Source organism: Parasteatoda tepidariorum, chromosome 3 (genome assembly GCF_982258835.1).
Source record: "Parasteatoda tepidariorum strain Cologne lab strain chromosome 3, Ptep-v5.0, whole genome shotgun sequence".
In the NCBI taxonomy this organism is placed as follows: Eukaryota; Metazoa; Arthropoda; class Arachnida; order Araneae; family Theridiidae; genus Parasteatoda; species Parasteatoda tepidariorum.
The window spans coordinates 18,371,475-18,389,460 of record NC_141757.1 but is presented as its reverse complement, the minus strand read 5'-3'; the positions used below and the strand labels follow the sequence as shown (position 1 = coordinate 18,389,460).

Sequence of the window (17,986 nt, the reverse complement as noted above, 5' to 3'; positions counted from 1 at the left end):
TGAACCCTCAAAATGTTTTGATGGGACCATCAAGAATTTTGACTTGGGTAAGATGAAACAATGATGTATGGGTTACCATAAACAAAAACTATTTGTTTTATAATAATCAAAAATAAAATCATGATTTGAAAAAAAATTTCGAATTCAGACAGAAAATTGAACTCACATGGTTTGAAGATAACTGGAAAGTTCTTCTCTGTTTCCAGATTGGGATGGCGGTTGTTCATGGAACGACCATGAACAGCCACCATCCCAATCTGGGAATTCAAACTGATTTATGATGGTCCAACAGAAGAAAAAAACCAAATTGCTCTGATGGTGTATTCCTAAGAACCAACAAGAATTCCCATTAAACTATCATGTAAATGTATAGTTGGAACCATCATGAACCGTCACGGATTATCATTGATTGTTGGTAAATGAGAGTCAAACTGTTCTTGATGGTTAACCATCATAGTATTAAAGTAGCATTTTCAATCATGAAATGATGGAAGTTTGTTGGCATATCGAAAACCATGAACACGTAACGGAAAATGCTGGATGATGGTGACATCAAAGGATGCTGGACCATCATGAATCGCACTGAAACCAACATGAACCCTCAAAATGTTTTGATGGGACCATCAAGAATTTTGACTTGGGTAAGATGAAACAATGATGTATGGGTTACCATAAACAAAAACTATTTGTTTTATAATAATCAAAAATAAAATCATGATTTGAAAAAAAATTTCGAATTCAGACAGAAAATTGAACTCACATGGTTTGAAGATAACTGGAAAGTTCTTCTCTGTTTCCAGATTGGGATGGCGGTTGTTCATGGAACGACCATGAACAGCCACCATCCCAATCTGGGAATTCAAACTGATTTATGATGGTCCAACAGAAGAAAAAAACCAAATTGCTCTGATGGTATATTCCTAAGAACCAACAAGAATTCCCATTAAACCATCATGTAAATGTATAGTTGGAACCATCATGAATCGTCACGGATTATCATTGATTGTTGGTAAATGAGAGTCAAACTGTTCTTGATGGTTAACCATCATAGTATTAAAGTAGAGTTTTCAATCATGAAATGATGGAAGTTTGTTGGCATATCAAAAACCATGAGCACGTAACGGAAAATGATGGATGATGGTGACATCAAAGGATGCTGGACCATCATGAATCGCACTGAAACCAACATGAACCCTCAAAATGTTTTGATGGGACCATCAAGAATTTTGACTTGGGTAAGATGAAACAATGATGTATGGGTTACCATAAACAAAAACTATTTGTTTTATAATAATCAAAAATAAAATCATGATTTGAAAAAAAATTTCGAATTCAGACAGAAAATTGAACTCACATGGTTTGAAGATAACTGGAAAGTTCTTCTCTGTTTTGCATTCTGTCTTGAAATTTCGAATACTTAGGATTCAACGAAAGTTCTGGAACGCTTAGAGCCTAGACAAATAAAAAAAATGAGGGAAAAGAAATGTTTCAATTTAAAAAAAAATAGTGCGTGGAGTCCCTCCGCTCGGAAGAAGTGAAACTTCGTAATGTGGAAATGAAAATAGGAAGGGGTAGAAATTGATTTTTAGTGAAATCCAACTGTTTCTTTAAGACAAACTTTATTAACATTGCTTACAATTCACACTTGATAGCATCTTTTAATTATCATTTTTGAGTGGAGAAATATCCAAATCTATAACATTTACAATGGGATTATGATAACTAAAGTAAGATACGAAATGTTTGAGTTCTATTTTTTCAATATTTCTTGCAAAAACTGCATCAATGGTAGTTCCCTCTTCGGTTGTTGAACCATTCTTACCATTTATCATTTCCAATCCAAATTTGTCTTTAAGGAAGGTTAATAATGTTTTTAAGCTTCAGGTAACGAGAAATTCACATTAAAATCTCCTGCAAGGATCACAGGCTGCTCGTTGCCATGGTAGCGTTAAACGTTTAACGCAACCTTGTTGTAAGTCGCGTTAGAAGTTTCACTTCAAAAATCGTGATCGCTGCATTACGATCACTGGTTACTCATTGGTTAAATGCTTTTTTTTCTGGTTTAACTTCTATAAACGCCACAACTTTTCGAATCATGGGTTGCAAAAACTGTCTCAATTGATGTTTGTCGTCGAATTGGTGTTCAAATCCTGGCTATGTACGTGTTTCAAGACATCGCAAAATACTTTTCCTTCTTCAGTATTCATATTTATATTAAAATCACCGTCAAGACAGTAATTATAAGTTAATAATAAAAAGAATATAAAAATACTTTAAATTATTATTATATAAATACATTAAGAATGACTGCTGGTGAAAATAAAAGGAAAAAAGAATTCTAAAAAAATTATCAAACAGCAGCGGTCGCCATAACAACGCATGCGCACTGTTTACTATTACTCTTAAACACAATTGAAAAGTGTGATGTCGTCCAAATAAAGTGCGGACGCCATAAAACACAAAACAAGACCCATATTTGTCAATGGTTAAAATGATTTACTAGAAGACAATGATAATTGATGTCACGAGGTGTTGAGTAGTCCTGGGCAATATCGGATCTTCACTGTATTTATCGGCAAGAAATATTGAGCGTCACATTAAAGATGCCTATTTGTGTAACATACTGCTTGAAATTTAAATAATTTTAATCTAACTGTTAACTTATAATTTTACACAAAATTAGATACATATTTTTTTACTATACCCAGTAACAAGGGTGTTTCATAATGAATTTGGACAAAAATACAATTCTGTAATTGAATTACAAATACTACAATTTCTGTTGTTGAATTGTCCCGCAGTGGACTGATCGTTAAGACACGGTTCTCAGCAGATCACCGAAGTCAAGCATCACTGGCTACGGTCAGTGTGCGGGTGGGTGACCACTTGGATCAGTCTGCGTAGGGACCGAGGGTGTGCGGTATTGGTCCTCTTTAAACTGTGCCACCGTTAAGTGCTCGACTTCGCGCGCAGGTCGTCGGGCTACCGAAGCGGGGGTGCCATCCCCTCCGCAGAGGATCAAAATTGTGATGGCATGTCTTCGGATCATCCTTCGCGATGTTTCCCAGACCGTCGCCAATAGCCCATTGTGAAGGGCCGGGATAGCCTGGTCGGTAGGGCGCTGGGCCCATATCCAAGAGGTCGTGGGTTCGATCCTCGCCGGCCGAAGACTCCCCGTGTAGTAAATGGTGACTGATGCACGTTAAATCTGTCGAGTCTCAAAGTCCTCCATGTTCCCACAACAAATCAATACCTCTGGGGGTTCTGATCCAGGAGTTTCCTTGTCTTCTGGATTGGTTCAAAATTACAAGGCTACGGAGTTGAACGTATGTAGTCGTAAACCCATGAAATTGGGTCGGCTGTTCAACGACGGTTATAAAATAAAATAAAATAGCCCATTGTGCAGCTCTAGTGCGACGTAAATTAACAACAACAACAACAACTGTTGTTGAATTACATAGTGTAAATTCTGTAGTTGAGTTATTTTGCCGAAACGAATTAATCTCGTAAAAAAAATTAAAAGAAACAATAATGCAAGTTTTATGTGTCGATGGCAAAAAAAAAACTGTTCTGGTTACAAAATCGCCGCTAGAGGCTATGATAATCAGAATTGTGCCCTCTTTGAAGAAGGAATGGAATGTGTCTATGACTTGGAATAAACCAAAACATAGTCGTTTATCGTCGTACAAAGAACCTTCACATCATCACAGCATCGAACCGTGGATGAAGTAGTTTGAAGAGTCAAGGTTGTTTGTATGAGATAAACAGCCTAAGGAGGAACAGCATACAAAACCCCAAATAGGTATGAATTCCTGAAATCCACAAAATCAAAACGTCGTGTAAGTTCTGAATTCAATGTGTCTCATACAAAGGTGAGTCTTGTGTTACGAAAAAAATGTCTGTAATGCCATCTTTTTATTTTGTAGCAAGTTTGTAGTTATCAAGTAAAGTTAACTGCTTACCGAGTTTACAGAGGAAACGTAAACATTAGGAAGACCGGAAAGTAATGTCGTTTCGGTGCATCTGACATTTGCTAACAAGATTTTATTTTAATCAATGATCTATTCATCTTCGTCACCTTTCAATGCCAGATGGAAAATGAATTGAAATAGACCGAAAAATTGAATTGGTTTATAAGACTAACGAAACGACAAAATGCGCCGAAACGATATTACTTCCGGTACCCCTAATATTTTCCCCAACTTTGTTCGAAATCCAAGCTCACACTGGTTTGAAACACCGGAATACAAATAAGCATGCTTGTTTAATACATCTTAGAAGAGAGAAGGCCTTAGCACGAGTTGCCATAAGAAAGAAATATGATCCAGTCCAAACGTAATGACATTCTTTGTAATAACTAAGGCCCAGATTTTGATGACATTTGCATTTTTTTGCAAATTTTGCATTTTTGGACATTCTTTGTCCTTTAGAGCATTTTTTGAGATTTATAGGGCATTTTCTTTAAAATTTTGGGGCGTATTTTGCATTTTAAAGCATTTTTTAAATTTTCTGTTAAATTTTTCTAATTTTCATTATTTTTTATAATTTTTTATTATTACATTGGCTTCCAAACAATGAAGAAAATTTCTAGGATATTAACAGGTGAAGCAACATCTTTTCAAATTGAAGAAGAATTGTCAGTAAGTGTGACCATCCTTTTCAAGTACTCACCAATAACATCAGTAGACGTTAAAAGAAGCTTCTCCTGGTATAAAAATTTGCTTTCAGACAAGAGACGCTCGTTTACATTTCAAAATATTAAAAAAAAATTAATAATCCACTGTAATTCTGATATTTAGTAATATTATGAAATGGAAGTTGTTATATTCATTTAAGTTTCTATACAAAATGAAAATGTTTTGGAGTCAATATATTTTCCTTTTTTTGTTATTTTTGGATATAAAACATATTTTTCAAACTTTAATGAACGTAGAACAAGTATTGCATTGCTTTATATTTTTTGAAACGACTCATAATAATTTTGAAGAGTAAAACATTGTTTTAGTTCAATATTTTTACTTCTATTTAAGTCATGTCATAAGGCATTTTTAGCGCAATTTTCGCATTTTAAGGGCATTTTTTGCACTTTTAAGGGCATTTTTTGCAGTTTATAAGGGCATTTTTTGCACTTTTTAAGGGCATTAATTGAGATTTTTTAAATCAAAATCCGGACTATAGTAATAACCCTAACTGCGCAGCTTAGTTGCCCGAAAGAAGCGACATCTTTCTTTTTTTTTGGCGTCCACTGCACAGTTTATGCTCCTAACGTCGGACTACTAAATTGATCCGTGCTGAGGCCTTCTCTCTTCTAGGAAGTGTTGGCTTGTTCCTCTTCAAGCAGAGCTTGTTGTGTTACAGAACCAAATGAACCTCTTTCCTTTCTCAAATAATAGGAAAAGTTGAGGTAAATGAGTACAGAGAGAACGGTACAATTTAGAGATTCTGACCCATTCTAGTCATGTACTATGATACATTAGATTCTTTTACTTTACCTTTCTGGTGGTACAAACGCTAAAACCTTAAGACAAAACGTACGTTTCCAACGAAAATTTCCAGAAATAGAATATAGATGGATTATCGACAAGATTTGTGTTTGCCGATGAAATCGTTTTTTATGTTTCTGGCTTAAGTTAATCGCCATAACTTTCAATTCTGAGTCCCAAAAAAAAATCACATGGGGTAATAAAAAAAATTTTCCTCCAATGAGCTGCACAATCGGTCTTGCCGATGAGCAGACCTAGTGCGTTCTCCAGAGGTGGTATCCACTCTTTCAGGACCACCACAATGTTTGAGATACCGTTGGTCATGTTAATTTGGACGTCTAGTTTCTGCCACACTAGACGGCAGCACCGAGACTCTATTTGGATGCTAAAGTGCACTAGGAATTTAATTTTGCCGGAAATGCCAAGAGCCAATAAGGCACTCCAGGGATCTTTTACATGCCGCATAATCATACGAAATGGCCGCTGAGGATTTCCTGCATCCCGAAAATTCGGTGTCTGGACCGGGAATCGAACCCGCAGACTTGGGCTCAGAAGGCCGACGACAAAACAACTGCGCCACCCAGCCGCATAAAATAATATAAGTCTGATTTTTAAGAGGTGCACGTGTTTTGCAATATTTCCAACTGTTTTATCTAAGTCCTTTTTCCAGTAGAAAAAACAGTTAATCAGTTAACTTTCATTAAGATATATTAAAATGGATACGTTCTCTTTTCTAGAAGGTAATGGTCTGAAGCATTTATTTCTCAGCATTAATGTCTTCTCGATGACTAAATCAATGATTACAACTGTGTAATTTTCTTTTTCATTCTAACCCATACCATCTCAGGGCCCGCGCTAAGGATTTAAAGTTATAAGCCAGTAAAGTAACCGAATATCAAAAGTATTCGCCAATTTTCGAAAGTCTTCACCAAAAGCAAATCTTAAAAATTTTTTACGATTAATTTTTTCCCATAGAAAACTATTTTACGCTAGTTTGTTTCAGGTTTACTTTATTTGGACCCCATTCTAATTGGTAGAGCGGCGCATCTACCGACAATAACTATAATCGATTAAAAAATACTGATGTGTTTAGAAAAATTCATGTTGACGTAATTTTAATGTCTTTCCAGTGAAAAAAATCATTCGTCAATACTTTCGCCAAAACACATTTTCATTCTCTAAATTTTATTGCATTTGGCGAGAGTGGCGAATACTTAGCCCTGCACTTTACAGACCCAGCACTTTAGAGGACGTACCTCTTCAATTTTTCCAGAAATGCAGGTACTTTGTTTACGTGGCACCAGAGCTGCACAATGGGCTATTGGCGACGGTCTAGGAAACATCTCTGAGGATGATCCAGAGCCATGCCATCACAATTCTGATCCTCTGCAGAGGGGGATGGCTCCTCCGCTTTGGTAGCTCGACGACCTGCGTGTGAAGTCGAGCACTTTACGGTAGAACAGTTCAACGAGAACCGATACCACACACCCTCGGTCCCTACGCAGGCTGATCAAAGTGGTCACCCACCCGTACACTGACCGCAAACATCAATGCTTGACTGCGGTGTTCTACTAGGAACCGTGTCTTTACGATCAGTGCACTCAGGACCTCTTCAGTTCCTTAAAAAAAAATTGAGCTGAAATCAGTCTCAGTTTACATAGCACATCAGCTTACTTCAAATTGGCTCTATTTTTGTAAATGAAGCTGTGTTAGAGGATAGATGCAGATTTCAGTGAACATCCTGTTATATGCTCACTCGAAATACTCACTTCACAGACATCTTTGAATCTTTCATCAGAGAGGCATGCCAGAGAAAAGTAGCCGTCCTTGGTTTTGAATGCCTGGTAGGGAGCAAGAACATCACTCAAGGTTCCCCTTCGGTTGATTTCGACCCCATCATTCAGGACAAAATTTGCGGCGTAGTTAAGTGTTGACAACTGCAAAACAATGCACCATATTATTGCCAATTGACCTTAAGTTGAAAAAATTAAGCCGAACTAGTCAAACTTGGAGCATAAGACTAAATTGAAAAACTTAGTGGATTTCAAAATTGCATTTTAGTGGATTTGGATTTTATTTTTTTGTTGAAAATTTTAGAAAGGGAATATAAAACAGTGGGTGACTTCCCACTTACATCAAGTCTAGCAACAGGTGTGTGACGCCACAAGAGGGATTAAAAAGGGATATTTCACATTCAATCGACCTAGTTCACCCGATCAGGCCGTAATTCATGTGTGAGATGATTGGTCTTACACATTCGATTCTCCTAGTTCACCCAATCAGGTCGTAATTCATGTGTGAGATGATTGGTCGTTCACATTCAATTCTCCTAGTTCACCCAATCCGACCGTAATTCATGTGTGAGATGATTGGTCTTTTATGCCATGTTTTTTTTTCTATCAACGTGATTACGAAAACAAATCATCACATACATCAATTACTACCTATCCTATAAAGGTTACCCTTGGTAGCGAGTTAGGTTCACTATGTAACGTGAATGCGAATTAGTTCCATCAGGAAGTCCTCAGGAAGTGTATTATCCCAATGCTTAATACAGGAGTTCCCTTGTCTCCTGGGTTAGATTGAAAATTTCATGGCTACAGAGTTGAACAATGATAGTCTTAAACCAAAGATGTATAGACTGTTATAAATCGAATTAAAATGTCCTACCAAGGTAAGTCTGACGATTTTAAGAATATTATAAATTTGAAAACATTATCCTGAGGCTAAGCAAAAGGCTAACGGAAGTCAAATCAACGTATGCTTGCATTAGGATGCTCAGAAGTAATGTGCACAGGCTAATGCAAACGTATGGAAATTTGCCTCCCAACATGCCTCTTTACAATGTTTTTCTTTCACAGTGTTTTATACTTAGAATCAACTGTAACATATTTTTAAACCTGGTAAACTGACGCTCTTGTTTTAATTGTCATTTAACAGGCTTCTTTTCTTGCCACCTTGAAGTTAGGGATGAATGTTTGACATTCATTTTCTTGTAGTATTTTTTTTTAACAGATTCTTAAAAAAAGAAAATTATTTGACTTTTGCAGTGAAATTTTTTAAACATAAACCCTCCTCGGATACTTGCATATTGGATTTTTCACTTGATTTTTTTTATTCTCAACAAACTTTTAAATGTAGAATATTATTTGACAGCATAATTTGTATTCATAAAACAATGGAAAATACAGGCTTTACTTTATTAGATTAAGAAATAGTACTTGATAAGCCTTAAAAACCTCTCAAACATTTAGAGGAAAAAAATTATGTGATCAGCAATGCTTTAATGCCGGAAAGATTTCACGTGGTCAGGAAGTTTAATTCAGAGGGGTTTTATAGAATGCCATCGAGTGAGATTTTATTCTATAAGTATAAACTGAAAAAGTCTGTTTTCCGAAAGCTTTGTCTTCTCATGAAATAACGCTTTTTTGTGAAGAATATGTAATTTTGATTAGGTAAGTCTTAAAATGGTGACAATAAGAAGAAAAGCCACAGTTTTGTGAAAAAGTTATAAAAATAATGATTTTGAAGCTTGTTATTGTTTCGTATTATCACTTAATATGAACCTTATTACGAATTTCATAATAATAATAATAATAATAATCACTGCTAGAATTGATTAAGGATTTTACCTGACAGCTCAACAGATCACACTCTATAGTTGTCCCTTTACCAGTCTTTGCTCGCTGCAGCAAAGCGGCCATGATTGCTGCATGGGCATAGGTACCAGTAATAAAATCTGTAATGGGAACTTGAACTGAGCATGGCTCTCCATCTTTTGGTCCGGTGATGTGCAAGAAACCGCCGATTGAAGCAGCTATGAGATCAACACCCGGACGAGAGCTATACGGACCAGTCTGTCCAAATCCTGTTAAATTGTAAATGTTCGACTAAATGTTAATTTGTCACCCGTAAAAACGGCAGATTTCGATATTGATTATATTCACTAACGATATATTCATTACAAGTAAGTAAGTTCATTCAAGTAACACTAAGAAAACCATCGTAAAAAACAAAAAGGTTAGTAGCGACGAGCAAGACTATTGAAAATATCGTTAAAAACACAATTCATATGCTAACCTGATATGGAACAATAAATTAAATGAGGTGCAATTGATTTCAGTTGCTCGTATCCTAATCCCAATTTCTTCATCTTGCCCGGAATGACATTTTCAACAAAAATATCACTTTCTTTAGCAAGCTACAAAGGATAAGAACAATTTGAAGGAGCATGACATAAGTCCTAAAAAATAATATATATATATATATATATATAAACATATGCCAAAGCCCGAGTTCGGCCACTTCGCGAATTGGCCGGCCAGATCACGAAGTGGCATGCTGGAAGGATCAGTCAAAGTTGGAAGAAAAAATCATTGGCAAGCATTATTGGCTCTGTATAACCATAACTTCATTCTTTAAAAATTATTAGCTGCGGTGGGATGTGGCTATTTGAGACATAGTAAAAAATTAAATTTTTTAAATTTTACTTTAAAAACGTGTCTATTTCTTATATTTTTAAATTAGAAGATTTATATTTTTAAATTAAAAAAGAAAACAAAAGGAAAAAGGAAGAAAACAAATTAACTTTTTAATAAAACAAATATTAAAAAATTGTGGTCTCACCGTACCACCCGGCATGTGAAGAAGCATACAGCTAAAAAAAATTTTTCTGTGAAGTAAAAGTTATTAGAAATACTAAAGACATCGCGTTTTGGCTGGAACATCGCAGCCACTTCGTGAAATGGCCGGCCAAAGTAGAATATTCATTTTATTTATGAAATAGTGACATGATTTACGTTCAAAATCAAGTTATTTCCTTACTTCTTCAATGAGTTTCCTACCCTCTGGTCTCTTGATATCAACAGCAATGCCCTAAAAACGAGAGAAATTCTTTTCAAAAATATTTGTCAATCGTGCAAGTAGAAATAACAGTCACTTAAACATTTAAAATCGCTCAAAATAGAAACGGAAAAAATTAATAATAAATAATGAAAATGTGGTATTATTAATAAATAATGAATATATGATATTAACAATAAATATTAGCTTCATACATCTTGGCCAAATTACGCGTGTCATTACTGCGCGAAACTTCATGTAGTGATGCTGTATAGTGCTGGAGAAACTTGTAAATACAGTGAAACCTCTTGGGTTCGACCACTTTCTATTCCACAGTTAAATGGTTGTTATTGGAGGTTGGTCGTTCTCCATTGACTTCAAAATATCTAAGGTGCATAATTTTGTGTAAAAGACTCAGTGTCATTTTCTTGGTGCGGAAATTCCACTTGTGTTGGCTTCATGAAAATCGGATCGCTGGATAAAAATTAGCATCCATATAAATGATCCCTAATTATGTGTAAAAAAGATTTACCAATTATGAAAGATAGAACTATTTTATGTAAGTAAACAATTAAGTTTTTTGCTTAAGTTTGCATTTCATTTTTTACCATAAAAATTAGTTAGCTTTTAAAAAAATAAGAAGAGGATTGTTTGCTTGAGATGCTTAGGTTTTTTCAAAAAAAAAAACTTTTTTTTTAATTAATTTTCAACTTCAAAAAAATAATAGTTTTTCGCATCGTCTTAACTGGAACATAAGGTTGTTAATTTCTAACAGGGATTGTCAAAAAGAGCTCTCAAAATAAGAGTCACACACAAATATTTTGAATACATTTGAATCTAGTTATTTATTTTGTTAATGTTTTCATATTTTTTCGTGTTTTCTTATTTGACCTTTTTCGCATTTGGTGCGGAGGTTTTCCGGGTCGCTAGAGAAGGTTGCCTTCACCATAAACTCCATGGAAAAAATTACGGGCCCCCCAAAAGTGGTCGTAAAGAGAAGAGGTCGCTACACAGAGGTGGTCTTTCCTGGTGGTTTCACTGTATCAAGGTACACAGAAAAAATACAAGGTGTACAAGGAAATATGAAATTTTAACTCTTGATAATAAATTCGAGAATTATTCACCACTAAACTTGAACGTCACGTGGGCCGCCATGCACCTTAGAATAAGGCAACAAAAACTTGATTGAAAGAGAATTTCTATTGGAGAAATAAATACTGAATATTTTATCAAAATTCCAACTTGTTCGGAAATAAAAAGAATTTCGGAAATTAATAAAATTCGCTGGCAGCAGCTAGTGTAGCATAATTTTGTCATTCTGAGTATGCTTGTTACTATATATATATATATATATATATATATATATATATATATATATATATATATATATATATATATATATATATATATATGTCTCTTAAAATATCCTCTGAGTAGCTTGTAAATAAAATTGCCAAAATACTACCTGGAATAGTCGTGTCATGTATAATATTGAGCAAAAATTCGCAACTCCATTTCATCCGTACCTTTTTATTTCTGTTGATTGACATGTAAACTACGCTTTCATCTTTTATAAAAGTTGTTCCAAAGTTGCGAGTTTCATCTCCACCTGCAAATAACAGTTCAATTTACATTTTTGATACCTACATGCTAAAGGGGGATATACAATTAGTACCACAGAACCTATATTACGTACCTACGTACGTTAAAATCACTTACATGTCATATACAGCATGCAAAAAAAGGGAACATTTGGAATAACTTTTGATCTTATGTGCGAATTTTAGGAATGAATAAAATAATGGTAAGGCATGGCTTAGGCATGGCTAATTTGACAGACTTATTTTTGCTTTAATTCTCTAGCTCAATGCGTAACTAAGTAATTTTTATTTTGAACTATTATTTACCCTCCCATAAATAAACTATCAACGAAACAGCTTATCTACCAGTTTTATCTCTTTCACCCTGATTGTGGCTACCCTGAGAATGCGTATACGCATGATTCGCATTTCACCCGTATAAATATGATTCGCATTTCACCCGTATACCTATGATTCGCATTTCACCCGTATACGTATGATTCGAAGAGGTTCACTATGTTGTTATTGTCGTAGGCCATTAAGGCAAGGGGAAGGATTGCTCTTGTTTTCTAGTGGCAGCATCTATGGACAAGAGTTTTACTTCTACCACACCCATACGTTAATGCCGTTTATAGGGTGAAGCCTTTCATAGATTTATTCATTCATCCACACATCTTAATTTTGACCAGAAATAGAGAAAGATGAATCTCTAATTCAGCAAAGGTATAATTTGTTATGGGAACATGGGAGACTTCGTGACCCGACAGATTTAACGTGTAACATCACCATTTACCACACGGGAAGTCTTCGGCCGGCTGGATTTGAATTCCGTTCTCACGAACGCGAGTCTAGTGCTCTACCAACCAGGCTGTCCTGACCCCGAGGTTCACAATAAATCGTTTAAGTGGTGGGAAGATTAAAAAAAATTTCCTATTTGGTTTTTCTTCACTAACAGCGGAAAAGTTTTCTTCGAAAAGCATAAAGTTAGACCATGCCTCTCTCTCAGTCTCCCCCCCCCCTGTCCCGAACCTTCAAACCGAAAGAAATGTTGACATCCAATATAATAGTTGAACGCAATCAAAGAAAACTTTGACGTGTAAATACCATCCGCTAATACAATTACACGCAGTCATGGTAAATGTAGACGTGCAAATACCATCTGATTGTACAGTTATACAAAATGAAAGAAATGTTGACATACGACATAATAGTTGAACACAATAAAAGTAAAGGTAACACTGCTTAAAAGGACTAGAAAAACATGAATAGCGGTATTAAGAAAAGAGTTTTTCTGTAAATGATATTATAATTGATACTGTGTAAATAACTTACTTGGAGGTTCTACTTTTATAACTTCCGCCCCGAGGTCTCCTAACAGCATAGTACAAAAAGGGCCAGCTACAATTCTAAATAATAGTCAATTAAAGTTTATCAAAAATACATACTATTCATACTAGAGAATTTTTTTAAAAGAAAATTATGAATAAGTTTTATAATTAACAGTTTAGCTCTTTATTTTTGCATAAAAATAGATTTGAATATTAAGAAAAGATTGGTATAATTAAACGTTTAAAAAAAAGCTATGTAGTAAATTTTACTGTTTTTTATTTTATGTTCATTGTTTGGTTATTCATTTTAATTTATTGATTGTTTTGATTGTTGAAGTTTTATAATTTACAGTTTAGCTCTTTATTTTTGTATAAAAATAGACTTGAATATTAAAAAAAGATTGGTATAATTAAACGTTTAAAAAAAAAGCTATGTAGTAAATTTTACTGTTTTTTATTTTATGTTCATTGTTTGGTTATTCATTTTAATTTATTGATTGTTTTGATTGTTGAAGTTTTATAATTAACAGTTTAGCTCTTTATTTTTGTATAAAAATAGACTTGAATATTAAGAAAAGATTGGTATAATTAAACGTTTAAAAAAAAGCTATGTAGTAAATTTTACTGTTTTTTATTTTATGTTCATTGTTTGGTTATTCATTTTAATTTATTGATTGTTTTGATTGTTGAAGTTTTATAATAAACAGTTTAGCTTTCTATTTGTGTATAAAAATAGACTAGAATATTAAGAAAATATTGATATAATTAAACATTAAATAAAAAGCTATGTGGTAAATTTTACTGTTTTATATTTTACATTTATTTTTGGTTATTTATTTTAAATAATTTATTTATTTATTTTTCTTTTAATAAAGAGACCCATTTTCTTGTAGATTAATTCTTCGAAAATTCGATTTTCAAATCAATAAGTAGCCATAATAAGAAGTTTAAAATAGTAATGAATCTAGAATCGCAAAACATTACAAATTTATTTGAATTATTTGAAATAATACCTACGGACATTGTATGTTGCTATTAAGCATTATAAAAAGTAGGCTTTGATATGAATTTAGCAATGATGTTCGCCACAACAATTAATAGCAATTATTGAATTAGTTTGAATGTTTTTAGTAGACATTGGCTGGTTTCAACTGCCACTCAGTTTAGAAAAAAAAATTATTTTCTTTTAGTCTTTTATCGAGCTGCGGTGTTACATAATTAGTATTAAACGTTAAAAAAATTCGTTCGGTTAAAGAAAGTGAACTGTTAAACATTAAAAAAAAACTGTTAATCAATTAGGAACATTTCTCATAATTTTATTCTTAAATTGTTTTTCAGCTATCCCTCTTCTTTTTTTATCAGTAAGTTTAATAAAAGTCGCCTGACAATTAATTTATTTGATCCTCCTAAATCCATACCAATAACATATGAATTGTTTTTTCAACAAGGGCAAGTAAAGTGGTGACTTCGTTTGAAAGTTATATACTTGTATAGGACTAACTGACTTTTCATTTTGAAAGGGATGAGGAAATAAAACAAATTACCGATTCATTTCGAGAATTCTTACACCGAGAACGGAAACATCTGTGAGAGTGCTTACAAATTATGTAACTCACTTCTATTTACAGATCCTATAAGCCAGGGGTGTCAAACTAAAAAGCTAACTTGGGCCAAATAAACAATGCTTAACGTTAGGTGGGCCGCAAAAAAAAAATCAATGTTCATAGAAACAAATATTTTTATTTTGAATAGTACATTGTAATAAACATATATAGAGTTAAATTATTGTTTGATACTCTTCTCTGCTACTATGTCGGGGGAAATTTTATTGGCCGAGACTACTTTCAAAATTGACCCAACGTGAGCGTTATTAATACGGTTTCGGACCGGAGATTTATTTCCATTCATAGCAGAAAATAATTGCTCACACTGATAAGTACTTCCAAACATGGAAATAATTTCATATGCGAATTTTCGAGTATTTTCAAACCTTGCTGGTAAATACTTGTAAAATTTAGGCACACCCACTTCAATGAATTTTGCCTTCAAATTTGAGTCGCACTGAGTCTCAATCACTTTCATTTGCATATAACTGGGTACTGAGTCAATATTTATTGAGAAAATCGAAGAAAACAAACAAAATTTGACTTCCAAAGAATTAAAATCTTTAAACATTGTTTCAAATTCTGTTCTGATTGGAAATTTTTTCTGCGTATTTTTGATACGATCCCTGGAAGGGAAGGTGCCGCAAGCCAATTAGAATGTTACATTTTAGCGTGTACAATTTAAAATGATCCGAATAGTTTATAAATAAAGTATATTATACTAATTTTATATGCTAGTTTCCTTTTTAATTCACATTTCTATTTTATTTTTACTTTGCGTCGGATATATTGACTGGGCCGCAAAAATGTTCATCTCGGGCAGCGAGTTTGACACCCCTGCTATAAGAAATTTTAAACACATTGACAAAGAATTATTCTAACTCAATGCACTTTTTTAAAAATTTTGTTTGTTTTTTTTCTCGATATAGCTTGCAAAATAAATAACATAGACGATACGCAGGTAAAAAAAAAAAAAAAAAAAAAAAAACTATGCCATACTAAATATGAAAAAAAGTAGGGGAGAAAAATCGATGTGGTGGTCCCGTTTACAAGTACCACTCGAGAACAAACTGATTTTTTCTTTAAAAAGAAAATAGGAAACAGAAGAGTTATCTATGATTAAAAACTTACCGACTCATATCAAGAATTCTGATACCTGATAGGGGACCATCTTTGGCGGAACTTACAGATCCTGCAACAAAAAAAATTTACGTATACAATTATATGGTTTTAAAATAGTTAAATAAAACTTCATACACAAGTCATTTAAAGGAGTGGGGATATGAACTTAAGTCACGGTCATTCACTATTTTTAACTTTGCTGTGGCAACTGTTCTTAACGGCAATTTTTATTAATTTTATCCAATGATAGTATCATGCTTTTCGAATCTTGATACAGAAAATGAATTAAAAAGTTGCCTTGAATGTATTTAAAAGTTTTTTTTTTTAAGAAACTAGGAGGCTTGCCCCCATGCTATCTCAGCTCACCAACCTCCGTATTTGTTTCTGATTCATCATTTTTTGTAAAAACACCAAACAAAAAAAAACATTATTATTTATTTCTTAACGGCAATTTTTATTAAATTTATCCAATGATAGTATCATGCTTTGCGAATCTTGATATAGAAAATGCATTAAAAAGTTGCTTCAAATGTATTAAAAAGTTTTTTTTTTTTATTTAAGAAACTAGGAGGCTCGCCTCCCTGGTATCTCCGCTCACCAATCTCCGTATTTGTTTCTGATTCATCATTTTATGTAAAAACACCAAACAAACAAAAAAACATTATTTATTTCTTAACGGCAATTTTTATTAAATTTGCCCAATGATGGTATGATGCTTTGCGAATCTTCATATAGAAAATGTATTAAAAAGTTTTTTTTATTTAAGAAACTAGGAGGTTCTCCCTCCTGCTATCTCCGTTCACAAACCTCCGTATTTGTTTCTGATTCATCATTTTTTGTAAAAACACCAAACAAAAAAAAACATTATTATTTATTTCTTAACGGCAATTTTTATTAAATTTGCCCAATGATGGTATGATGCTTTGCGAATCTTCATATAGAAAATGTATTAAAAAGTTTTTTTTATTTAAGAAACTAGGAGGTTCTCCCTCCTGCTATCTCCGTTCACAAACCTCCGTATTTGTTTCTGATTCATCATTTTTTGTAAAAACACCAAACAAAAAAAAAACATTATTATTTATTTCTTAACGGCAATTTTTATTAAATTTGCCCAATGATGGTATGATGCTTTGCGAATCTTCATATAGAAAATGTATTAAAAAGTTTTTTTTATTTAAGAAACTAGGAGGTTCTCCCTCCTGCTATCTCCGCTCACCAATCTCCGTATTTGTTTCTGATTCATCATTTTTTGTAAAAACACCAAACAAAAAAAAACATTATTATTTATTTCTTAACGGCAATTTTTATTAAATTTGCCCAATGATGGTATGATGCTTTGCGAATCTTCATATAGAAAATGTATTAAAAAGTTTTTTTTATTTAAGAAACTAGGAGGTTCTCCCTCCTGCTATCTCCGTTCACAAACCTCCATATTTGTTTCTGATTCATCATTTTTTGTAAAAACACCAAACAAAAAAAAACATTATTATTTATTTCTTAACGGCAATTTTTATTAAATTTGCCCAATGATGGTATGATGCTTTGCGAATCTTCATATAGAAAATGTATTAAAAAGTTTTTTTTATTTAAGAAACTAGGAGGTTCTCCCTCCTGCTATCTCCGTTCACAAACCTCCGTATTTGTTTCTGATTCATCATTTTTTGTAAAAACACCAAACAAAAAAAAAACATTATTATTTATTTCTTAACGGCAATTTTTATTAAATTTGCCCAATGATGGTATGATGCTTTGCGAATCTTCATATAGAAAATGTATTAAAAAGTTTTTTTTATTTAAGAAACTAGGAGGTTCTCCCTCCTGCTATCTCCGCTCACCAATCTCCGTATTTGTTTCTGATTCATCATTTTTTGTAAAAACACCAAACAAAAAAAAACATTATTATTTATTTCTTAACGGCAATTTTTATTAAATTTGCCCAATGATGGTATGATGCTTTGCGAATCTTCATATAGAAAATGTATTAAAAAGTTTTTTTTATTTAAGAAACTAGGAGGTTCTCCCTCCTG

General features: G+C 33.3%; 1 protein-coding gene across 1 annotated transcript in view; it reads right to left on the bottom strand.

Annotated features, from left to right (window-relative positions):
- LOC107455261 (succinyl-CoA:glutarate CoA-transferase) overlaps positions 1-17,986 on the bottom strand; it is a 47,359-nt gene that overhangs the window by 7,617 nt on the left and 21,756 nt on the right. Inside the window, exons 2-9 of the mRNA XM_043045668.2 lie at positions 15,969-16,029; positions 13,238-13,311; positions 11,852-11,934; positions 10,308-10,358; positions 9,564-9,684; positions 9,116-9,351; positions 7,253-7,420; positions 1,355-1,452 (exon numbers count right to left, since the gene is read on the bottom strand). Coding sequence (XP_042901602.2) covers positions 1,355-1,452; positions 7,253-7,420; positions 9,116-9,351; positions 9,564-9,684; positions 10,308-10,358; positions 11,852-11,934; positions 13,238-13,311; positions 15,969-16,029 — 892 coding nt within the window. The remainder of the gene's footprint in view (positions 1-1,354; positions 1,453-7,252; positions 7,421-9,115; positions 9,352-9,563; positions 9,685-10,307; positions 10,359-11,851; positions 11,935-13,237; positions 13,312-15,968; positions 16,030-17,986) is intronic.